At 31.3% G+C, this 27,214-nt stretch overlaps 1 protein-coding gene across 4 annotated transcripts in view; it reads right to left on the minus strand.

The window, feature by feature from the left end:
* Nucleotides 1-27,214, minus strand: part of Ih (I[[h]] channel) — a 242,028-nt gene that overhangs the window by 190,082 nt on the left and 24,732 nt on the right. For all 4 annotated transcript variants that reach the window (XM_026635627.2, XM_026635610.2, XM_026635641.2 and 1 more), the window contains exon 2: nucleotides 16,737-17,296. In XM_026635627.2, coding sequence (XP_026491412.1) covers nucleotides 16,737-16,783 — 47 coding nt within the window. In that variant the 5' untranslated portion in view covers nucleotides 16,784-17,296. The remainder of the gene's footprint in view (nucleotides 1-16,736; nucleotides 17,297-27,214) is intronic.

Genomic DNA, 27,214 nt, shown 5'->3' on the forward strand with positions numbered 1-27,214 from the left:
CAGATTATATATTTTTGTTTTATAAAATAAGAAGGCGGACTGATGGTCAACACTCAAAGTGCTTAACACCGCCCATTGTTAACATTAGCGTTTTAAGAAACTATTTCTTGCACCGCCAATACCGCTAACCATTGGAATGAAGATGTTGAGTCATTGTGTCTGGAGTTACACTGGCTTACTGCAAACTACTAGATTCTGCCGATTCTACAAATAATGAACACAAGCAAGCGATAACACAAGATCAATTTGACAACGATGGTTGTATATCGGTCAATTAATCTCAATTGAGTTTCTTGTATAATATCATCCAGGCACACTTATCTTAAAATAAAAAAACAGAAAAGGACGCATTCAAAGCATATATCAAACAAGATATTCTCAAAGCGAAGACTCGAAATGAAATTTCAAAGAAACCTCAATTTGGTATTAAAGACCTTTTCATCCATATACTACTTGATGTGAAAACATTTTTACAGTAATAAAACCTATTTATACGAAAGGTACTTTACAATTTTGGAATAAATTACCAAAATATCTATTTGAACCATTGATTTCTAGGCTATCAATACAAAACTTTAAAACGTACTACAGCAGACTTGATACAATTTATAAATGTCTTGAACGTTATTGACAATATGATAAAAATACACTAGTATATTTTTTTCCTTAGTGGATGGAGCTGTGTCGGATTTTGGTACTATACCTTTATATCGTAGATACATATATAGAAATAGACATCACAAGTGCGTCAAATTTTATGAAAACCAAGAGGGACACTTTTTAGTACCTACTTCCGTGTTATGAGAGAATTTTAGTGTTGATACATACCTTGAGATACACACGCTTTATTAAAGCTTAACAACATTTTTTATAAACCAAAAATAATAAACTAAAAATGGTCGTTTCTGTGCTTCGGTAACGACATCAATCAATCATTGATTTAAGAAGAGAAAACTCATAAACAACAGTGTTAATATTTATTTTCTACTAATATAGAAATATATAAAATAGTTAATACTATATAAATTTTCAAAACATCTGTACTGCGCTAGTGTCCGAGACAGTATTACTTTTGTTAGCTTATATTGCGTATTAACAGCAGATATTTTTTGATTCAAATATAATTTACTTATCGATAAAACGAAATGTCTATATTTGAACAGCTGACTAGCCTCGAAGAGTTTTATATTGAAAACGGTACACTTTAAGAATTCGTGCCTTGCACAAGCTAAAGACATGCAAACAGACTACTAAATTCTCACTATAAATATATATGTACGCTAAATACCTAGAAATAATCGTGTGTCTTATTTATATTTAGTAACTAGCTGGTGCCCGCGACTCCGGTCGCGTGACTGTAACAACTACAGTGCAGTATCAGTGTAACCCGCATTCAAATCGGTTAAGCCGATTCTGAGATAAGCGGTAACAAACGAACATACAGACAAAAATTCTAAAAAGTGATCTATTGCGTTAATAAATAGTCCTAGTAATATGTTTTCTCAAATATCAAATTACGATTTTATTTTCCAAAAAAAAAACCGTGAAATTATATCATAAGGTCAAAATAACGAATTTGTGCTATTAAAAACGTATAGAAAACAATATTACCAGTTTAGAAACACTTTCGGTAGTAATACTAAAAGTATATAATTCAAAAGTTCTTTAAAAAGATTTAACTACTCGTCTCATTGCCTCTACTATTGACAGGCGGGCGAGCTCTCTTTTCGCTCGGAGAATCGGAATTTACCGGAGAAATGCTATTTTTACCACAATTCTTACTACGACACGACGCGGCTTGCACAATAATTATTTTTAAGTGAGACATTTAAAGCCATCACCTTCCATTTTATTACATTGATGAATTGTATTCTTTTCTAAATTCTGAATTTGTAGTCATTTTTTAAATACACTATATCCAAACTATAGTTAATCGTAATAAAATTATCGACCTAATAAATCAAAAACATATATTTTTAACTTTGAATAAAAAGAAAAACATTATAAAAATTTAGTAATTTCTAATAAATAAATTTTAATAATATATTTCTATGTCGGCAGTAGAAGAATATAGTATAGGAAAACCATGTACAGTCGAGGTAAAAAAAGGTTCGTCACCTTAAGATCTATTTTCTAAAAGATTGAGTATGACATATTGCGTCGCAATGTCATTATAAGTCGCATCAAGCAAAGAGTATAATAGCGTTTAAAAGCTATAATAATAATAACAAGAAGCCGTCAATCGGTATGATAATTAACAACTTTTCACGAAACCTCCTAGCCCTTCGTGAATGCTCGTGTAACATCGGAGATTAGGACATTGTCTTGTCTCTTATAAAAGAGAGTGCATAGTAATAATCCTACTTCCTACTAATATAATAAACGCGAAAGTTTGTGTTTAAAATTTTCACACAGATAGAATATGTACTGGAATAACATATTGGATACTTTTTATGCCGGAAAAACATAAAATCTTCGGGATCGCGGGTGAAGCCGTAGGAAGGAAGTAGTAATAAATAGTAATTATGGTGAAATTTATTCATTTAAACAAATCTTATTTATTTTATTAAAAACGAATAATGTTACAAGCGTTTTTATTCTAAGATTGCAAGATATTGCAAGAAAATATATGACACTGACAGACTTTGACAATTCAATAGAAGATATCATATCGAATTTAAATCTTGTAATGACTAATTAGACCATAAAAAAAGTTTTTACGTTGATATGACACTAGACGTAGTCCAAAGATGTTACACAATTTTGAACCAAGTTATCATACTATGTTAGTTTAATTTCATATGCAGTTGTCTGTTTAGTGCTTTAGATTCAAAAGGTACTAAGAGTTTACGACTTGATAAAGGAATGAATTTGAAAACTGATGAAGGTTTTCTTACTCTGACTGTACATGTGCTCGGTGTAATTCTGCCACAAATGTACTTATGCACGATACTCTAATACCCACATTATCATGATGGAATGCGCTCCAAGTCTTCTATTCTAGAGGAGAAGACGCTTTTACTCCCAGCAGTGGGATATTTACAGGCTGTTGTTACTTACTTACGAAGAATTAATATATTAGTGAGAAATATAAATTGACTAAAATAATTATGAACAGTATGAATACATTCATACATACGACTTTATTATGTAAATATCTTTGGACGGACGTCATATCGTTTCATACACTTCAATACACATATAAATGTATATGTATGTGTGATAGTAATTACGTCGTTAGAAGAAATAATATAAACGTGTTGTACTTGTAAGACAGACAAATCGTGAACATGAGAAACCAACTGCGTTGACGGTATTGTTGTGTACAAAAGTGTTTTAACATATGTCCTTTCTTATCTTTCTTCCTTGACTCGAAAAAACTCAGTATCATCAGGATTATATGTCGCAAGACTAAAGCCGAGTTTTCCGAGATACAGTACTAGAACTACTAACTGCCTAACTCCCTATATTACTGAATATTTCTTTCTAGAAACCCTTAATACTTTTGGCTTTAGTTATATAAATTATCGTAAATATTAATGTTATATTTATACAACTAAAAGCTAATGGATAATATATTGATCCGCATGCGAGTCCTAGCGAAACTAAGCGACGGAATAACTGCGGCTACTGTTCAAACAACTTGCATAAATTATATATTATTTTGTTCGGAAATTTAAGAACCTAATCTAACTATCTATTACATGTCTCGGTGGTCTAGTTGCTAGATATATGGCTGCAGATCTCGAGGATCTGGGTTCAAACCATCGGTGGGGCTGATCAACAGTTATTGGGTTTATCGAAAAATTCATTGGTATAAACCAAAGTTGTCTAAAATATTAGTCTATATTTTCTTTTCCTTTAAAAATTTTTCATTTAATTTGATAGAAATTGGTCATAACCATTGGTATTTTTGCTTATATTCGTAAACTATAACCCGTTATACAATTTTGTATTCTAGTCGTGCAAGCGTATTTAATGCTGCGACTAGACCAGTAAGAGCAAGCGAATATTCGTAGAAATCTACAATAAGACGTCACAGGCACGCAGATGTGTCCGATCCTTAATACAAAGGGAACTGTTATTAATTCAATTACAATTTCAATTCCAATTCCGAATAAAAGTAATACGAACTTAAAAGTTTTCTGTATTTAGCGTAATAGAGAGAGATTCTTATAGTTTCGTATTGAAAACTTTTAGTTGCAAAATCCAGAGCGGCGTTTTGTTTGAATAGCAATTTGTTTGTACCGGGAATTTATTCAATTATCCTTTGTATACAGTTCCGATGACAATGCAATAAAAAAATCGATGGGCTTTGTTTTCGTTGCATTACCGTTACCATTAATAAGCACGTATAATAACCACACTTTTAGTTGGTAGTAGGGCTTTGTGATTTGACCACATCACCTATTCTAAAGCCAAATAGGAATACTTATTATTGTTGTGTTCCGGTTTGAAGGGCCAATGAACCAATGTAATTACAGGCACAAGGGTCATAACATTCACCTTAGGTTGGTGGCGTATTAGTTATAAGAGAATTGATTAATATTTCTTACTGTGAATTACGTCACGCTCACCATCACCATTTGGCAATCGGACAACCAATGTGACATTAAAAAATATCACCTGTATACGCTATATTAAACGATGTTGTTCTAAGCCGGTTGATGTCACAGCAACAATTAACTTATCGCTGTTGTATGGAAAACAAACAACTAATTACAACATTATTTGTTTGCTTTTTGTTTCTTTTATATTTTACTTTGTTATTATTGTATAGTTTTAAGTCTATAATTGTTGACAACGAATACCGATGTACGGATAAATCCAATAGGGTTTTTGCTAGATCGTTCTTAATACAGTACAATATAAATAAAATGTATATTCACTTAAAATAAATAAATAAAATAAATCAAACTGAAAATTGTTAGATAAAAATCAAAATATTCACTATTCGAGCCGACTCATAAAACCACTGTTCTATCGTCAGTTTAGTGTCGAATTAAATGAGACCGACGCCCGAATCTACATTCCGAATGCAGATTCTACCGCAAAGAAACTAAGAAATTGAGTTGTTACCTTTTTTACCTATTGATATTTTAATTAAATAGGATTGATTATTCATTTATTTACTAGTAAAATATTATCTATTGCTAGTAGTAATTTTTTATGAACGTAGCATACCTCAGAGCTTCTCGTCACTTTTGATGCAACACTCCTTGAATTATTGAAAAGTACTTTTAAATTAAACTCATGTTTCTTTGAACATTTTCATTTTAGGTTCGACATTTAAAATGTATTTCATCAAAGAGACTTGGAGTGTGTAACAATTTTTCTCGCCCCCAATATGTGTTTTGGAAAAGAATTGGATATTTTTCCCTTGAATTACTATGAATATACTTAAGAAATAGGGTGTCATTTGTATTATGCAGTTATGTCGAAGGATTTTTTTCGATCACACCAACTGTGAATCTTGACACTAATTTATATGCCATATTATTTGCTACTAACACAAATAATATTAATACGAGTATAAATGTCTCAGCCAACTGTGTAAATTAACCATTTAATGAAATGCCTAGCCACTTTACTTAACGGCACCGTTCAACATTGACATTAGTCAATTCATCTGACGTTCAATGAATATGATCGCTCCTGAAAATAAGAACGTTTATCAAAAATTAAGAAACTCGGTCGACTTCGACGCTACATGTATAGCACTTCCGCCTTGCTTTACAAAACACAGGCAAAATTCCTAAACAAATTTTTGGTATCAGATCGACAAGACCACATGTAGTAAAACAGTTTGCAACCAATTTAAAAAAAAAGTCAAAGGAGAGTCTAGAGCTAATGAACCCTATTCTATGAACGGCTATGGCTAATTTAGCCAGTTAGCTGCGATATATAGTTAAGCTAGTGGAATGTATTATGTATACAAATATAAAGGACACTTATATACACGTAACAAGTTACAAAAAAGGCCGGAAATTGATAAGTAAATAACTGCCTGTAAATGTCTTATTGTTGTTTGGAAGACCTACTTTCTTTTTTGAGCAGATAGTTTGTATATTATTACACCAAGCTGCGCTACATGGGTCGATGGATACACACGTGGAAGATGTTCATTAGGTGTTCCAGACACTGGACCAACACGGCTCGAAGGTATACAAAATATTATTATTTTTTGAATGTCGAAACATTTTTTATAACACTTTGAAAAAACTCACTCCGTAATATAAAATATATGGCGTCAATCCGTTCAACCGCAATTAAATACCATGTAATATAATATTACAGATTATTTATAGCGTTACTTAATAAAATAACAAAAAGACGAAGTAATTTAATATCATCCTGTATAAATAAAGCAAAGCTCGCTGTGATCTAAATGGAAAAAATTATAAAAAATAGGCGGCAACTGAGCGGAGCAGTCATTTAGAGGGTCACTTGGCCAAATATTTGCTATTTCAAACCGCCGCCGCTATGAATATTTAGAAGCTATATTATACGAGTAACGATACAGCTGACGTTACCGTCTGAAAAATCACATTTCTGTCTCATTTCAACGTAATACAATTCATTCTTTATTGTTATTGCTCTGTACTTAAATCAAAGGAAATAGAATGTGATAGATATTTATTTCGATTGTTTTTACATTGTAATGTTAAATAATTAACAGTCGACTTGAACGTAATTCGTCCACAGTTTTTGATCTCGAAAGACAATAGACGCAGGAGATATTATAGTACGAGCCGAGATGGCCCAGTAGTTAAAACAATGATTACGGGTTCAAACCCAGGCAAGAACTACTGAATTTTTCATGTGCTTAATTTGTGTTTATAATTCATCTCGTGCTCGGCGGTGCAGGAAAATATCTTGAGGAAACCTGCATATGTCTAATTTCAACCAAATTCTGCCACATATGTATCCACCAACCTCCATTGGAGCAGCGTGGTGGAATATGCTCCAAAAACCCTCTCCTCGAAGGGGGAGAATGCCTTAGCCCAGGGGTGGGAAATTTACAAGCTGTTAATGTGTGTAATGTGATATTATAGTACAGATGTGTATAATTACTTGGTGGTAGGGCTTTGTAGAAGCCTGTTTGGGTAGTTTAGGTATCACCCACTCAACATATATTGTACAGGCAAAAGGTACGTAACAAATTACATATAAGTCGGTAGACGGAGAAAATAATTCCATTTCTTTGTTATCATTAACTTACTTCTACCGACATCAGACTACTTTGCTTATATTAAGATGTTACTGTTACTAAATACATATTAGCATGTCACTGTATATTCCTGTAATAATTGTATAACGTCATCGGAAGGGACCAGCGTCTGAGACACAGGCTCGGCCTAGTTCAGGCGCTTGTACTCATAGAATAAGTATATACAAATTGTAATATTATTCATAAGCTATGATATATCCATGTACATTATTTGGTTTTGGTCCCTAATATATAAATAAATAAAATCTTAGCTCCCAAAGTTAGTGGCGCATTGGTGATATAAGGAATGATTAATACTTCTCAACGTACCAATGTCTTTGAGCAATGGTGCCACTTACCATGAGTGGCTATTCCGAATACTATATAATATTATATGACATATAAACATAGGTACAGTTAATCTCCCCTTTCTTATATGTCAAGGACCAAACAGAAGGGCACTGGTACCACGGCTTTAGTAACATTTCGATGTGGGGGCATGTGACACAGTCAATTTCTATACATAAAAAAAAAAACATTATTTTAAGGTTAACTCGGTATTACGTCCTAGGAACTTACTTTATTTCATTTATTAATACAAAAAGCACCACCGGCATATTCACAAAAAAATATCAAAAAATTACTTCACAATTACATCAAAATAAATATTTCAATTTAGTTTCCATCATTAATCATTAGATTACTTTTTATGTAATGATTTCCCTATAAACGAAAAAAACAAAACCATATACTGAATCTTCTTTTTTCTTATTGCAAAGTCCTTTGGTTATACGACAAAATAAGACTGACCTCTTAATTATTTACTATATCCATGTACTACTTATTAAATGATTTAAAGTCTTCCAAAAGCTATTAAATATTTACACATCGTATCACGTTGAAATCTTTGAAAACACTCTTATACATACGCTGTGTGTCGGGTTTACATTTATGAACTTTTCAGGTACTCTAAATGAGCAGTGTGACGTACGAAAGTGTCGAGTAAGAGGATTAACAAGACTAATAAGGTTTATTTGTGAACATAAAAGAAGTCAAAGTCACACTGACCCAGTTACTTGAAACATGCATGTACGATGTACGATATACGTTCCTTCGACAGGATTTACGATTTATTTCCCTTGGTAGATAACACCCACAGCTTTGTATATGGAGGCTCTGTTTCATATATTTTACAGCCATTTGGATGTTAAATTGATTTTTGAAACCGTGTTGTACGCTCTTGATGCTGAACGGTTGACTCGATGCGCCGAATGAAATTTATTGGATAAAATATTTAAACGTTCGAGAATTTTCTATATCTATTACACGGTCTGAGAACTTAGAAATTGTTCGATAAATTGTTTTTTAACGAAAAAAAATATATACATATAAATAAGAAATGTTTTTCAAAAAAATCACCGGTAATAGTTTTATTATGTTATGAGTATATTTGGTTCAGAGCCTTACTTTCAACTTTTGCAGGAGCTAATCTTAGAAATAGCTGTACGAACTTAACGAAACAACTAGTATAATCCTTAAAGCTCCGAGTTATTTTTCTAGAAATTTCTTGTGTTTTCATCAAAATAATATCTCATGAATGAAATAATGTTGCATTAAATATTAAAATATAGGTATTTAAGATCATCTATAAGAATATTATGCAATAATAATATTAATAATAACATTTAGTTACTTTTAACTGTCAAAGTTGGTAATCCAATGGTTAAATATTCAATTAATTTATTGAAGTTAAATATATAACTAAGTGTATTAAATTTATTTTAAATACGAATTTTCTTTCTTTCAAACAATATTATTTAATACTTGTATATATTTATATTATATAAATAATAATTATAAAAAAGAAATTCCTAATAGATTTAAACATAAATTGTTTTTAAAGACCATTAATAAAAAACAAGCAGGTTTTTTATTAAACCTTTTTGAGTGACAATGATTTAAAAATACCTACTTGAAAAAAGTGTTTTGAAAAACTATTCATGAATTCCCTGAAATGTAATAGGTATTTATTTGCTAATTATTTTCCACGGCATCACCCGCTCGCAGCCCCTTCGTAATTTTAACAAATCGAAAATAAAATAGATTTAGATTGAACCGTGAAATGGTTTGGTTTTTTCATTCGTTCATTTGATTTGGTATTAAATAAACACCTGTTTTTTAGTTTATTTTCAAAATCACATACAGAATTAATACATAGATCGCATTAATTCGTTTGAAATATTTAATATAGAAAATAACAAATGTGGCCTTCACGGGACATCACGAGATTCAGCCAGAAGTTTATCGTTATTTAAAATAAATGATATTACTTATTATTATAGTAATATATAAGCAATTCACTCTCAAGGGAGTAGAAAGATGCAAGGGAGAAGAGGCATGACGGCATAAGAGAGTTGTATATCGTTTTACCCCCAAGACGTGCCATGTTTTATTTCCGTTTCATTATCAACATCAAAAATATTATTATTAATGTAAATAAAACGTACAAGAGATAACATAGACTAACGGCGATGATATAAGGCTTTTGTTAAGATTATGAGGATAAAATTAAGAGGCGGAACTGTGAGATATAAAACATGATGATTAATACAGCAAAGTTGTTGGCAAGGTCGAGTGCGAAATCGTATGTCAAATCTTTAATTGACTTGTACGATATACGACTTAAATTGTTCTAAGTTTTAGTAATAATGCTTTTTGTAAATAATACAGTGATGTAATTTAATATTGACGTTTTAAATAAAAATGTACATTAAGGGAATATATAATGTTTTTTTTATGGCGATATAAAATTCTCCTCAACCATTAGTAGAAGATAGTATATATTCATTTATTCAAGACAAGATAGGAAAAATATAACTCGTCAAACTACTAATGCAGTTTGAAAGCGGTGCTCCGATTTACAGTTTTATCTCACATACTACATATGTATGTTTTTACATTTTATTATTTCAAGATGTCTTTCAATGTTTCTATTTACCCTTAAATATTTATTTAACATTAATCATCTCATAAAATTTCATACTTTACAACTTAGGAACTAATTAATCCTCTGTGTCCTTTCATATTTAATTATGTATATTTGCATCAGTCATATGGTTTGTATTGCAGTGCGCAACCTTCGATCGAAAGCTGAGTAAGCCAGTATAGACTTAAGATTCCACTGGCGGCGAATTGACGGTGTAATAAATGGTTTACTCTTTATAGTGTGCCAATATATATAGGAGTGACCTTACTAGTTTGTCTGCCAACTTATATAAAAAATTAAAATATTTTAAAATTGTATGTTACCATAATGCTGTTAAAAATTGACATTAAATAGTTCGTGTATAAATCAAATTGGAACGACTTAAATTTAGTTTGAAGGGAGAAAATGAGGAATATTTCACGTCGATAAGATATTCAAGAACTGGGTGACATCATGAAATTAAAAAAGTAGTCGTGAGGTAATTATATCATAGAATTGGCATAGAAGCACTTTTAATTTATAATTTTACAAATCTATCCTATTAGTGGAATTGCAATGCTATTTTGTAAGAAAATAAAAAAAAAGCATCGTATCTCACTGAAATTTTGAAAATCGAATTACGGTGATACGCTATTCTGATCCTTTACTGACATTTCACGGTCCTGTTCTGCCCCCATTTTCGAGTTTATTCGTACAACAAAGCTCTACCAAACAAAATACCACACTGGTGATGTCACCTGTAATATAGATTGAAATATATAGATATAACTTAGATGTTAGGAAAATATCCTAGACGGTTGCCTATTTTTAAAGAATCTATTTTTTTTCGGAATTTTTCCTGAAAGTTCTGTTGACAATTTTCCGAGCTGTGTTCTGGGCCATGTCCGTGCCGCCATGTGCCATACACAACAAGACATGCGACGTCGATATATTAATATATTTTTCGTTTGGTTATTTCAATTTTGAATTTTTCACATTAAACCCACACATCAACGTAGTTCTAATTATCAAAAACATATCAAAATTGATATTATTCTGAACGCGGAGCTCCTTGTTTTATTTGTCCATTAGATCTCGTCTTTTACTTAAAATTTCATAACCTATCCCTGGAAATACGCTATCTCATAAAATAAACAAACCTTCGCTTTATAATATTAGTCGGATTATACCAAAAACTACAATAACAAATTTAATTGAAAACATTATATAGATACCTATCCGATCTCCTTAATACCTGTTGTAATATTTTGGGATTCTGCCAAGAGCGTCCTGTTTTGTTCCAGTAATATCAGACGTGACCTAATTAAATTTCTGCCATGCAAACAGGCGTTTTCATGACCACGTGGTTCTTTTTTTTTTGTTATTTTTGATATATTGATAGGATTCTCTTTACTAGTTTAGACTTAACTTCTTATTTTTTTTCTAAATATCCTGAGCACTTTCTACCGAGTTTGCTTTTATTAATATAACAAACATTAATAATCAGTAAAAAATGTAAATAACTATTTTGTTTTTACATTAATTCTTTTGCATGTTTTTTTATTAAATGTAATATATATAATAGGTTACTTTTATAAATTAAAGGAACTCGAATAACAGTTTTTAATAAACATTGTTTTTATTTGATAAAGTTATAAAATACTTTTATAATAAGGAAATATTACCACCATTAGAACAATTTTTTCAGGTATTTGACGTACGCTAGCGACACATTCAGTCACGCTAGGTCATACCTCATTAATGCATATATATTCTGAACAGCCACATAGTATATGTTGATTTCCGCATTTTTGAGAAAGAAAAACTAAAATGTAGATTATAGCAGTTACGATAAGAAGTTAACGTTTAAAGTAAACGCATTGTTCTGAAGCATTGTAATGTTGAGAGTTAAAATTCCGTAGGTTCGTAGCAATGTTTTATGTTAGGTAAATTGTAGCTGATTTCTGTCAATTTTGAACTTTATTTTTTTAATTTTAAAGTTGAATTTTGCTTGAATTTCGCTTAAGCACGGAGGCCTTTGCCCAATGTATAAGGGTCACACCGCAAAGTGGATTTCAAACCGCATAGAATGTATTTCCGGGAACGTTATGTACTTGCCTATATAGTATTGCTTAAAATAAATAAGTTTACTATCTAATTGGTTGTAGTTGGTCTATGAATCAAATATAAATTAATCTTTTTTTATTTGTTCCTTATTCCTACACCACTTATTGAGTCGGAATTTTGTACAATTATTTTATCGATAAACAAAATTTACATTTATAATTATTATTGAAAAATTTTAATGCGCCTTGCATTTTATTATAAATAAATATTATTTTAATAACATTCATAATTAAGATAACATCATATCATATTAATTTTCCAAAGATTAATAAAGTATCTCGTATATTTTTCTTTTTAATTTAGATAATGAAGTTAATATTTTGTAAAATTTTATTTAAAGACAATATTGTCATAAAAATCGTTTTTGATTATTTATATACATATATACAATGAATCTGTTATATAGATTCAATGAAAGTAATGGACAGTAGGTGGACTGGGCCCTAATTCTCTATCAAACACTAACGAGCCAAAGCAATTGCCGTCATAAAGCTCGTTTCATAAAATGGTATTTTGTATGGCAATACACATAAGGTTGTCTATAGTTAGTATGTGAGATTTAACAGATTACCGAAGAGTAGGGGTAGAGTTGTTACTGTTTAGCAAAAGATAGGAAATTAATATTAAAAATCCATAGTATCGAGTCAAATACATTAGTCAAATAAAAATTCAGTGATATATTTATGTTTGTGAATTATGTTAATACAATGATAACAATCAAAATACGATATTCGTTTTGATTAATCGATTGTCTGTTATAGAATCAAATGAATATGGTATATGATAATATTTGTTCGACATACTTGTATTGTATTGTCCAGAATAGCTTTTTTTATTTTTTATTAGGTATTAAAAATCACTCACAGGAAAAGACAATTTCTGTATTCTAAGCTTACTTCCTACTTACCTATTACTTATTTAAGTATATTCTATAACTGATATAAGGTAAAAGATATTTCTTACATTCTACATTTATCTGAATTGTTCTTATTTAGTTGTATTAGTTGCATTTGCGGTTAATTATCATGGAATTGCGGCGACGTGATTTCGACGCTCCTGTTCCGTGAAGTCGAGATCTGCCGAGAAAACGCGACACAGCGTAAGCTAAGCCATAATTAGAATAATAAAAAGTTTATTCAAAACGTAACATATTGCAGACATAATATTTGAATTATTAAATCTAATATATATCAGAAAAAAGTTGATAAATATGTATGGATATTAAAAGAATATTATTAAAAAAAAAATTTACACAGCACCCAACAGTGAATTTTGTACTAAAATACATTGTTATCGATATATTTGCTTTGCAATAAAACATTTTATTATAAATATACATAACAATCACAGTTCAAAATAATAATAAGCAGATTGGCTTTTTTCCAGGTAATCGAAATGCCGTTTACCGCTATTTCACATGATATTTTTTTGGTACGTATAGTAATTATATTTCAATTAAGATATTTATATACTTTATGAAATCATTAATATAGATTTTCTTTCATGTAAATAAACATGAAGAATGCTAATAACAATTTCGATTTTTACTAAGTCACTTCTGTTCATGCTACGTTATTACATTAGTCGGCCGATCAAGACTAATAATACACATACTTATATTTTCAGGTATTTTAGAAGGATTGACGACCTCCGTGGTCGAGTAGTGTGTACACTGGTTTTCATGGGTACGCTACTCTGAGGTCCCGGGTTCAATTCCCGGCCGAGTCGATGTAGAAAAAGTTCATTAATTTTCTATGTTGTCTTGAGTCTGGGTGTTTGTGGTACCGTCGTTACTTCTAATTTTCCATAACACAAATGCTTTAGCTACTTACATTGGGATCAGAGTAATGTATGTGATGTTGTCCAATATTTATTATTATTAAATTGTCGTAAAAAAAAAACACTCTTTTAATTAATGCTTATCCGATTCATTATTTAATTTTAGATAGTTAAAATTATTTCGTTTATAGTTTGTAGATAAACATACATTCATAGTGTTTTTGTGATTTTCCCCAGTTCAGAGTTTCAGATCCTTTTTCTACAACGCAGAAATATCTGCATACAGTTCGATATTCAGTTTATTTATTTTCAATGTCCGATATACATATATATAAATATGTATATATATATATATATTATGCATAATTTTGAAAAATTAAAAAGGTTAGAACTAAAAGACCGGTCATATCTTTTCTACTTTATCTTTTTAAGGCGAAGGGAAAAGTATTGTTCGATGAGACTTCCTTTATGAGTACAAGGGTAAATGTGTTGGGCGGTAAAAGATTTTTTGCGACCGCGTCTAAAAATACGATGTAAAGCGTTTTTATAAAACACGTACACAGTAATTGTAGACTGTTCTTTGTAATGTGATTAATTCTCTTTAACGTATAGTTTTAAAAGGCACCACATTTAATTACTTTTAAAATAAAAATACCATTCGTTTTAAATTCTTAACATTGCTGACGCAAATAAGAACGTAACTCCACTATCATTTTACAAATAGAGTTTCCTTCGCCTCGATGGAACGCTTTAATTTCTTATGTACAGCATAATTAGGCGCGATGTGAACTTCAAAGCCGAATTAGAATGCAACACGTCATACGTAACAATGCTGACGCTGAATAGTTCCCCTTGTCTCAATCAGGTGTAATAATTTTAGTAAAAAACTTCTTTGAGTGCGATGAAACTAAAATTTTAAAGTCGATTTTTACAAATCAATGATATTAAATGGCGACTAACGATGCATTGCGCTGTCCTACAACTATAATTTTAACGTAATAATCCCCTTATCTACCAAAACGATATAGAAACGATCACCAAACGGCTATTGATATGATTGGTTTAATATAATTAAGGCCTCTATCGGCTATTCCAGTTTTACATACAAAGAGCTTATAGCATTTGTGTACAGTAAGTATAGTGCAATATTTATCGAGATAATAATTTTTATTCCATTGAACTTTTCAATCAATTATATTTATAATATCATTTGTTTGTGAAATACCCACATATATTTTTTTATTCGATACACATCTATTATTTTCTTAACAAGATCGAATGAAGAGAAATCGATATTGACTCGTCTTATGATTGGGTTAGAAATGTGGCTTTTAAAAATAATTGACTTTATCGCTCTACACGTGCATTAGACATAAATATAATATATATAGGTTCTACAGTATGGTACGATTTCTTTCCTTTCTTCATTTTACTGGTGACTTAATATTTGACATAATAAGCTATTAGGTAGGATATCCTGCAATGAAGCCGGGTCCGTCCGACCGACCCGTTTAGATCAATAAAAGTTGAAGGGTTTTTCTATTATAAAAATCTAAGAAGCAGCGCGGAGTTTGGAAGTTGACCGTATTTACAATCTAACTTTCCCCGTGCCTCATAAAACACGTAAAACTGTTGATTATAATTTCGGATTGTCAATCGGATTATAAGAGTGCACGAATAGAGAATGCTTCTGAATTTGCACACACATTGTGCTGAGACCATCTCGTGCTAATCTAGCACTATTAGTACTAATGATCTACTAATTTTATTGTCATAGCTATACTAATAGACTTAAGCGTCTAGACAAGTATTTATACTTTAAAGAAACAGTAAATTGTATATTTCTTTCATTTCATATAGTAAGCTTAAAAATTGTTTTTTTAAACTTAATTTTTTGATCAACGGCACAACAAGACGTTACTCGCTCATAGATTTCCTAAGATAGTGTGTTGGTCTACTAAAATTTTGATTCATTTGTTTTTAAGCTGTATTGATTACAAATTTCTGATAAATTTGGTATGAGTACATCTATATCCAATGTTTATTAAATTACATATTTTCTAGTTTTCAATTAATGTATCGATTAATTTGCGTATCGTATATTATTGTCTTTATTAATCTGTTTTGGTGAGAACAATTTAAATAAATTATACGTTTTACCCGTTGAACCGCCAAGCATTTTCGTGTAAAAATCAGGATATGAAAAATATATTTTATTCTAAAGAGGTAGGGTCTATTTTTGCAAGTCGCTGTCAATAAACTTTTCGCCGTACTCAGCTCCAGATTTAGTAGGTAATTGAATATTCACATCTCGATGCTTGCCTGTTCAACGTTTTGATCAGTCGTAGTAAAAGCGGATTTTGATCGTCTTTCAAACTTCGCGTAAATCAGTACCGGTTCAGCTATAAATAGCATCAGCGGGTACATCAATGTAGTTATTAATGGATAAGACATTAAAAATAAATATAAAATAACATAGTTTCACAAAAGAGAAACAAATACTAAAATTATGTACCTATAAATCATTCGGGTGTAAGGAGCCCTTAACAAATCACGAAATCCTCTGAAGTTAAGCTTCCCTTTATTAAATTTGCATATTTATTTCAGGACATCGTTTAAATATTTTTACTTCATTAACTAAAACAGATGACTTACGTGTTGTTGGCGGAGGAGAGCCTCCGGTGTAGGCTGCGCAGCGACATGGCGTACCCCTAGCAGGGCGGACTGCCGCTGCCCTTGCCGCGCGGCCGGCGCAGCGCGCGCGCACCGAAGAACGCGCCTTCCTCGTTGCACGACTGCGAGCGCTGCGATGCCAACATGCCGGCCGCGCGGCTCAGCGCGTGCAGAGGCCGCACGCGCGCGCGCCTACCCCACCCGCACCCGGCCACCACCTCAATCTTGCCGACCGGGCACAGTCTGGCCGAATACCACCGACTGTTCACGAAATACCTATCCTTCAAATGTTAGATAATAATGTATAAACAGTCCGATTATTAGCTCCCATAAACGTCACAGTTGTTGACTGTCTCACTAAATGCATTCACAGATACACGCGCGGCACACCGAACAACGCGACTTGGCACTTGTGTTCACTTATTGTAATTATTACTTAATCTACCTATCACGATATTTTAGGGTTAATTGAAGGCGCTTTATTTGTTGATTTATATAATTTTAAAATCTAATTAAATCGTTATATCCGCTGTATGTCGTATCTGAAACAAATTAAAATGAATATTAGAATTTATTTAAATAACGTTTATATTTTCTATCGATTGTAGCTAAATCCATCGACCCTGACTTTGATAATAATAACAATTTTAAGCCACGCCAAATTATGGCCCCGTATATGGCCACATGTAAACTCATTTCATAAATAAAAAGTACTCATCGCCATAATTATTTACTGACGCCACTGAATCGTGTTTCACTGTTCAATGAAGTTGCGTAATTATTTTTATTTTAATTCTATTCGCAGAGTGGGTATGACCAAAATTAATGCAAAGGTCAATTACAGGTCATTCAATAAATCCTTCTAATCTCTGAACAATACATGAAACAAAAGCGATTGTACGCAAAAGTTACGACATGAAAAAGGTCTATATTGAAATGAATCTGGCCCACATTTCCGAATTTTTAATGGAGTTATATGATGAAGGCATAAAAAGACAGCGGGTTAAAATCCAAATAAACAACTGTTTTCATGTATTTTTTACGTTTTTTAATTCACTTCGTGGCTGTCGGTGAAGAAAATAATCATAAGAAAATCTGCGTGTACATCCAGAAACCCATTTCAATAATAGTACCGTGGAATAAAATCTAAAACTTGATAATTGAGGCTCCATAAGACATTTATAAGCTGTTTCATCTTAGATTATAAATAAAACAAAGGACAAATGGAACGCGCGGAACATTATAATGACCCAACAAAAGCGGATACATAATTAAAAGCGAATACAATGTATATTCCCGTTAGTAAGAAAATGTGTCTTTAAAAACTAACTAGCTGAACCGCGCGAAATTTATATAAAACTTTATCTATAGCACACAAGCCGTCACCGCCTATTTTACGGCCTCGAGGGGTAAATTAAAATAAGTAGTCTACGTCCTTCACCGGGTCTCAAACTATCTCCATACCAAATTTCAGCTAAATCAGTTCTGCGGTTTAATGGTATATGATAAAATAAGTAGTAATCAGTTTCTTATTTTCAAGCGACTTCAAAAAAAAGAAGGAGGTTCGCATTTCGTCGGAACCTTTTTTATCCTTTTATTTACCCGATACTACTTGTATCAAACATTAATTTTATCAAATTTTAAATGTATCCGTAAAAATAAGTTATAAGTTTTTACCGGCCTTCAGCGCGACATATTTGTGTTTATCTTATACAGTATTTCTTGGTAATGAAACCGTAAAACAATTCCCAATACATGTCCCTAAGCCCTATTATTCAAACAAGTTGCCAATTAAAGCGAACAAGTTCTTTAGTCTCTTGAATAAACTTTCTAAATGGGTTCCAAGCTTAATTTCGCCAATGTTTTTTTAAAATCTTTACAAAAGGAACTTATAAATAAATGTTGCGGACAGTTTGGCGATTAAGGTTAAATTTTTTTCATTAAAACTTCATCCGCCACCAAAATCGTTTCAACCCTTTACCACTGTATTTATTCGAGTTGAATAATAATATTTTTAATCAAGTGTATTTGTAAAGTTTTTTTTTTTTTGAAAATACGTTGTTGTTTTGCTTGTTTATAGAATATATTAATTTTTAAATAGTATATTTAAAAAATTAAAGCGAAATGATTCTTTTAGTGAATATTCGTTTAGTGAATATTCATTCATTGAGAGCCGAGATGGCCCAGTGGTTAGAACGCGTGCATCTTCCCGATGATTTCGGGTTCAAACCCAGGCAGTCACCACTGAATTTTCATGTACTTAATTTGTGTTTATAATTCATCTCGTGCTCGGCGGTGAAGGAAAACATCGTGAGGAAACCTGCATGTGTCTAATTTCAACGAAATTCTGCCACATGTGTATTCCACCAACCCGCATTGGAGCAATGTCGTGGAATATGCTCCAAACCTTCTCCTCAAAGGGAGAGGAGGCCTTAGCCCAACAGTGGGAAATTTACAGGCTGCTAATGTATGTAAAATGTAATGAATATTCATTCTTATTAGTGCTTCTTTTAATTAGTTCTGATTATAAGGCAAATTAAGCGAAGTTAAATTGTTTGTATCAATTTATTATATGTATTGTATATTTAATCCGTTGCTTTGGAATTTCATAGACATTTGATAGAAGGGCTTTGTGCAAGCCCCCCTGAGTACAATTTACAGACACAAAGGACATAACATCTTAGCTACAATGGTTAAAATTTCTTAGCGCGCCAATGTCTATGGGCAGTGCTTACTATCATTTTTCGGCTTATCAACGACACCGACCAGCTGTTCCGTCGCATTCGATTCTTTGCCGAAGAAAAGACACTCCAACAATTCTTCAGTTCGATGGTAGGAAGGTGAGTTGGAGAAAACTCTGCCAATTGTCTTAAACCACGTGGGAGCAGAGTGGTGAACGAAGTTTTAAAGCTTTTCCTTAAAAGGAGAAGAGCTATTAGTAGAGCTATTATCAGTGGATCAATTACAGGCTATTATTAATTTTTACTTTACTTAGGGTGCAATTGACTGTGTTAACGAATAGTAAAATGTTTTGATCTAATTTGTATTACTTAAAATATGAACATAATACAGTCTGCTCATTCGTATTCGTAAAAATTGCACGTTGCCTAGAGCTAAATGTTCCCACAGCTGTAGAACAACGTGAAATGAAAAGTTTCATGTTGGAATATTAAAATAGTTTTCCCGACTATTGTATCCAATTTTATAAAAAACTCTGGATATCCGCTAGGCCTGAAATATATTCATAATATGAGCTAAAACAAATATAAACTTCAATTTTATTTACCGACATAAAAAAAAATAATGATTTTTTTATTATATATAAATAAAATTATTCAACTAAAATAATAAATAATCAATTGAACTAAAATTGTATCTATTATAGTAACTAGTGACTTATTAATAAATAAAATTAGAAGTAAGTTTATAAAAATATGAAGCAAGTATTTTTATTTTATAATTTTTATTTATCAGTATGTATATTGTACTCTGTGTCTTTTGCGAATAATATAAAAAAATATTTGAATCGTCGTTCTAATGAAGCTCAATATTAATCCACCGCTCATAAATTCAAATTTGAGTAACTTTAACTGCCACAGTCATGATTATATTGATACAGCCAGTTATCCGACCGCCCGGACCGCAGCGTATGGTTTTTTTGCTTAAACATAATTTGGAAACGGTGATATCTTCTAAAGTATTCATTTCAAATTTGAATTTTATAGTCTAAAAGACAATTTTAATCTACATTACATGACCAACGAAGGGAATTTTTTTATACTGTAGGTAGAGTAACGGGAAAATTGGCCACCTGATAGTAAGTGGTCATCACCGTCCATAGACATTAGCGCTGTAGGAAATATTGGCCATTCCTTACATCACCATTGCGTCACCCACCTTGGAAGCTAAGACGTTATGTCCCTTGTGCCTGTTGTTGCACTGGCTCGCACACCTTTCTTCTAATAGTAAAACCACACACATGAAGTACAATCCGATTTGAAAAAATACTTTATATATAATTTCACGCTACGACCCTGAGGATCTGAGCGATAATAATAATTTTTTCATAGTAATAAAGTTTATCATTATGTGAATAAAATCGATGTGATATCTCTATGTCATCATCATCATCATCCTCCTGCCCTTATCCCAATTTTACTTGGGGTCGGCGCAGCATGTCTTCTTCTTCCACACTTCTCTGTCGGACGTCATCTCACTAGTAAAAATCTTTCTAACCATATCGTCTTTCACACAATCCATCCATCGTTTCTTGGGTCGTCCCCCACCTCTATATCCATCGACATCCATTCTCAAAACTTTTCTCACAACATGATCCTCATTCCTCCGCATAACATGCCCATACCAAGACAGCCGGTTTCCAGATAGCTTCTCGGTTACCGGTGCCACTTTCAAACTTATATATATATATTATTTAGTGATATCTCTATGTATGGATTCTTAATGTAAATGGTGTGAATTATTAAAATACAATAAATCATTTTATATACACTCAAGAATGCATGAATAACAAACGACTAATATATAAACGAACTAAAAGGTTATAAGTAAGTTTATTTATACGAACTATTTTGAAACAAAATAGTTCTATTTGTATTTGAGTCTTTACTTAATACAAAAACAAAAAAACGCGTATAATTCTTAACACATTTGATTAACATTTGCACACCCTAGTACAAAATATAACTTGAACTAGCTACTACCTAAAACACTCTTAATTCTAAGTTTAACATGAGCCAGGTCGCAGTAAAAATATTTGAAATTTCTTCGTAAAGTGTACAACCTACGAGTACATAACGTACAGAGATGACATTATTCATTTTAAATGAACGTAACTTTGCTTGAGTAATGCCGACAATGTCAGTGCGCAAACTCGCTTTGTTGAGTTCTGAACCTGTTTTTAGTCTTTGCACATATTATATTTATCGTGTATATTTTAATAAAGAAAATTGTACGTACTATTATCGGGTAAATTGCTCACTAAAATAATTTAAAGAGGCACTGCTACACATACTGGCCATCGTTACAACTCTCGTTTCAGTCTTCGTGTCTTTAAATTCAATTATATTTTTTTACATATCAAATATTTCTATACGTATATTATAAACGTGATAGTAACTCTGTCTGTTACCTCTTCTCGCTTACAACTTACAGATTAAGTTGAATTTTGGCGCGGAAGTAAAGCCGCAGGTTCAGCTAATAAAATATAAGGTAACTTGTGCTAGCTAATATAGACATAACATACTTTTATTTATTCTTTATGTAGAAAGTCTGATATTTATACGAGTATAGTCGGGAATCATAGTTACCGTTATAACTGTCCCTGGCGAATTGTTGCTAAACTAAGTTATCTGTATGTTCTTAGAGGTCGCTTGAGCGAGTCTATTCAGTTAAGCCTTATGGATCCCGAAGGCATTCCGGACAGACCCATCCAAAGGAATCACTTACTATTGTTGTATTAGAAATTAAATGATGACTAACTACAACGGTTTATCACATAAAAAAAATATCGACCGAACTCTATTTTTAAATGATAATAATTATTGTGTCTTGATTTTTTTATGCTCGATTCTAGTGTATCAAGAAAAAATATACGTATTAAAATATAATTAAAAGCTTCTTACACCATCGCTGTCGATTCGTCGACCGTGGGAATTATAATGTTATGTTCCTTTTGTTTGTAATTAAACTGACTCACTTACCCTTCCAATTGAAAACAAATGTTGTTTGGCGGTTGATTAACAATATGGTGTAACAGATACACCGATAATTTAAGTAGGAGGCGCGCCTTTATAAGTGAACAGACCTTCGCAACATTGACAACAGTTGAAATCTACTATAACGCCATTAAAATACAATTTACTTTTATTTTAAAAACTAATGTATAAAATCCTAAACAAATTAAATTTCAATTTTTCAAGTAGGTTCAAGTATATCTAATATGAGGAAAACTTGAAATCCAGCACGTTTATGATTATTTAACTTAAATATATATGAAAAAAATATTGAGTTCAGCTTTAGATAATTTAGAAATAACTACTATATTAAACAAATTTATCATTAGTTTGAATTATATAATTAATTTAAAGGTATGTATGTACACTATGTTCACGAAGCTACGGCTCTCCGTTCAAGCTTTAGGAGCCTGCAACGTTCCTTCACAGTATGCGCTCCGCTGGGTGGCGGATTTAGTCTGAGCACAAAGTGGGGACCAGTATATGGGTACTATCTGTATTTCATACATCAGCAATTATTAGATTTAAGTAATCGTCAAAATTCACAGTATTTATGTAGAGTTTCACTGACTAAGCATGTATAAACAAAAACATTGTCCTTGTAAATAAAATATTTAATTATGAAAAATATTTGTTCATAATATTCAAAAGCAATATAGTTGTTTACACCGAGACCAAAATGTCATTTAATTTTAATATAATATACATTTACATTATTAATAGCCACAACTTCATCGACATACACGTACATTATTAATTAAAGAGCTCTTCGAGTAATAATAATTATTAATTATACAATGAATAATTAACGTGATATTGTATTTGGTTAACAAATTTTCTTTAAAATATATGTGTTTATTATTTTGTCTTTGTTTATAGAGGACTCAAGTTACATTGTCGACCAAGAGGGAAAGCCTACCTCTGCATACAATAGCCACAACTTTACATCGATCAAAAAGATTTACAGCAAAGCAGTATCTTTGCTCTTAAGTATAGGAGCTGTTATATTTCATATACGTTTATATATGAGTACAAGTTGTTAGATGATACAATAGTAGACTAAATAAAGTGCATTCGATAATTTTCGTTCTATTCAATATGACAATTCTTGATAAAATAATAAATCGAATACGTGATTTATTTTCTTATATTATCTTTTGTCTAGGCCCCCAAAATGAAAATAACCATACATGTAGCCTACATTTAGCCTGCATTCAACTAAATAATCCTTCAAATTCACAACCTTAGTTTTTAACATCGAAAATTATAATAAAAATAACACTTATCTTAAACGAAAAATCTCAGTTCAATATTGCAATTGGATCTTTTCCCGAAAAGTTAAAATGAAATGCCAAGATCAGATGTTTTGGTCCGAAGAATAAAAATAGTTTTAAAAAATGTCTTAGCAGAATTTTTGCTTAACTGACTTTGCATACTCCGAGATCGCTTGAGTGAGCTCTAGCAATTATAGATTGTATCTTAAGTAAACTGATCGTTGAACGCGTTGTATAAATTAATTCTATTTTTAAATTTTACAATCTCGAAGTTCATATCGGAGCGATTTTATTGAGATGTGATAAAATAGATATTATGTAGGCGACAAAATATTTATAGCTTCGAACTTTTACTATTGATTTTAAAATATCTATAACTTTTATGCTTTTCACTTTTTATCTTAGTTTGATTTCCATTTGTGACATATTTTTATCCGAGTTTAAAATAGGATATTTTATTTGAGTTGAGATTTGCGTATAATTTTTTTTATGTATTGAATTGTTATTGTTGATTGTTATTGCGTTGTTTTAAAAAAACAATAAAGCAGTCAATTCCTTCGCTTAAATTTGAAATTATTATATTATTTATTCAAGACCAAATTTAAATTACACTACTAATAGACTTATCATAAACCAAATTAAAATAAAATATTTTAGGAAGTTATATAGAATAAGTTTAAGTATTATTAACATAATTTATTGGGCTTAAGCCTAATATTATACTTTTAAAATTAAAAAAAAAAAATGTTAAAAAATTATGACAGACAAACAACGCTTTTCAATTTTCAAATTTTATAATAGATATAAATTGAATATTAAGGTTATTATTCAATTTATCAATGTGTTATTCCATCGGCTATCGGTTCAATTCAGTTAACTCTTAATACATCCCCTGGGTACATCTCGATAGATCAATTCAAGCCGCTCGTAGTGAAGTTAACCCTAGTCTTGTTTATACAAATGCTTTATGCAAATTAATTGATGATACTTTTAACGGGAAACTGTAGTTTAGCATTCGTTTTATTTTTGTTGTTTTTAAAACGAGCTACCTGTTTCATTTAAACATTATTGTATAAAAGTTTTAAATATACACTGAAATATTTTTGTTTTTGTGAAAGTAACTTATTTATGATATACTAACCACTCGTCTCAATTCCACACGGATAAAATTAATGTTTTACGACAGTTAAAAGGACTAAAATATATTTCAATTAAAAATCTCTTTCAAATAACCCAATTAATAATATATGTATAAATTAATATGATAATATAATGTTTGTCGAGCCTAGCAATCTGTCCACTAACTGCCCTTTTTTCTTATAAGAAAATTATCTTTTTAATTATACGAGAATATTTCAAAGAGTAACGTAAAATTAATACATAATTTATTTTGACAATGATTAACTTCGTTACCATAATTTAATTCTAATTATTGTTTTTTTGTTTCATTATTTAAAGATTAAAATAGTTGCTAACAGTTGCAAAATGTATGGTATTGTTAACTTTACTGTTGATTTTTTTTAAACTATAAATGTTTTGTTTATCTTTTATAGTTTGGACGGCTTGGAAAATGCCCGAACGTACGATCTATAGCTCAAATATAGGAATGAAAGTAACATAATATGAATCGGTATAATAGTTTTCAGAACTATGTAAATTACCGTCAATTATTTTAGTATTTATTAAAAAACTATATCATATGACGGCTACGGGTAAAATTATCCATCCATATCGTGCTAATAGCTCAGTTATCTAGTTATGGCCCGCCGTTTCACCCACGTTCAATTTTGACCATATGTATATGTCTGTTTCAACACATTAGAACATAATCTAAGTTCTTATCAACTGAATATCTGTACAGTTTGCCAGATTGGTTGATCTCTATATTTATCACTACGCTTTTAAGGTTGAAGCCTGAAGTTATATACCCTTCCTCAATAGACGGACTATTTTGCTTAATATTTATTACAATCTTTTTTTTATGATATCAGTAGATACATGGGTAGATGGTTAGTGGTCACTGCCGCCCATAGGTATTGGCACTGTAAAAAATATTAATCGTTTCATACATCGCCAATGCGCCACCAACCTTGGGAACTAGCATGATATAGTTGATTAACTCACTCATCTTTCAAACCGAAACACTTTATTGACGATATTTTTGCTATGCGTCGGTAAAATATCTGATAATTAAGAGGTAGATAGGTATCCTACCCGAATGAGCTTGACTTGACAAAGCCATAACCACTAGGAAATCTAGCAAGTTACCGGTATTAATGCGTTCATGCAAACATGCAAAGTCGCCAGCTTTATAAATTAAATATAGACTTTACCTATACATTTCTCTTTTACGTGCATGTTTTGATTGAACAAAAATATTTATTTTTGTCACAGCTACAAGTGACAGAGCAAACTATAATAAATTGAATTACTTTTAATTGACTTATCTAAAACAATTACATTTTTAAGTTTAAATTGTGTTCACATGGACTGTACTGGGAACAATAAAGTATTACATTTGTTAGATTTCATCCGATACTTGCAGGTTTCCTCACAACGTTTTTCTTCACGGCCTACTATCAGATAAATTAGAATCACTGATTAAACACATGAAAACTCAGTGACGCTTGCCTGGATATGAGCCCATAATTTTCGCTTAAGATCTACGAGTTATATTCGTCTTGGTTATGCTCGTACGTGTATTAAAGAAATGTTTTTAATAATTGCTTTAGGGTATCGCAGCCACAATCCATATGATATTCGTGTTGCAGAAAATGGCAAGGTCACGCAATCTATAACATAGGAGCTAAAGAATCATTGAGGCATAAATTTAAGGAAATAATGATGTTGACTGTTCCAGCTTGTTATATATTCTGTAATGTTATGTATATTTGGAAAAAATATTAATGATTTTATGAGAAAATGCGATACTAGACTCCATAGTTTCAGTAACTCTATTATGGACAATGCATTATTGCAACAGGATCCCAGAAAACTTTCAAAATCCGATAAATATAAAAATAAGGTACGCTTGTGTGCCAAATGTTACTTTATGATAATTAGTGAGTTCATGGTTTATAACACACCTTGGGAATGAAACGATCGTTACGGCGCGTGTACTTGTACGCACGTGAGTAGTTCTTCATACTTCTTCGGCGTAATTAAAAACAGTGCAGTTATTAATTGCATGCATATAATTAATTACATAAAATTATTATTATGATAAATACAAATTTAAGCATTTACAATGTTTATTTATACTAAAATAAGCATAGTGAAATTAGATAACGTGTGAAGCTGACTATTTCGAGCAACTTAACTGGCGTTTTAGCGAGCATCGTGTAGTTTTTACGTCACCCTGTGCGCGCGTATTATAAAAAATCACTATCATATTTTTTTCATAACACGCCAAGAGAGATGTCACTTCAAAAAT

This window comes from Vanessa tameamea, chromosome 18, assembly GCF_037043105.1.
Source record: "Vanessa tameamea isolate UH-Manoa-2023 chromosome 18, ilVanTame1 primary haplotype, whole genome shotgun sequence".
Lineage (NCBI taxonomy): Eukaryota > Metazoa > Arthropoda > Insecta > Lepidoptera > Nymphalidae > Vanessa > Vanessa tameamea.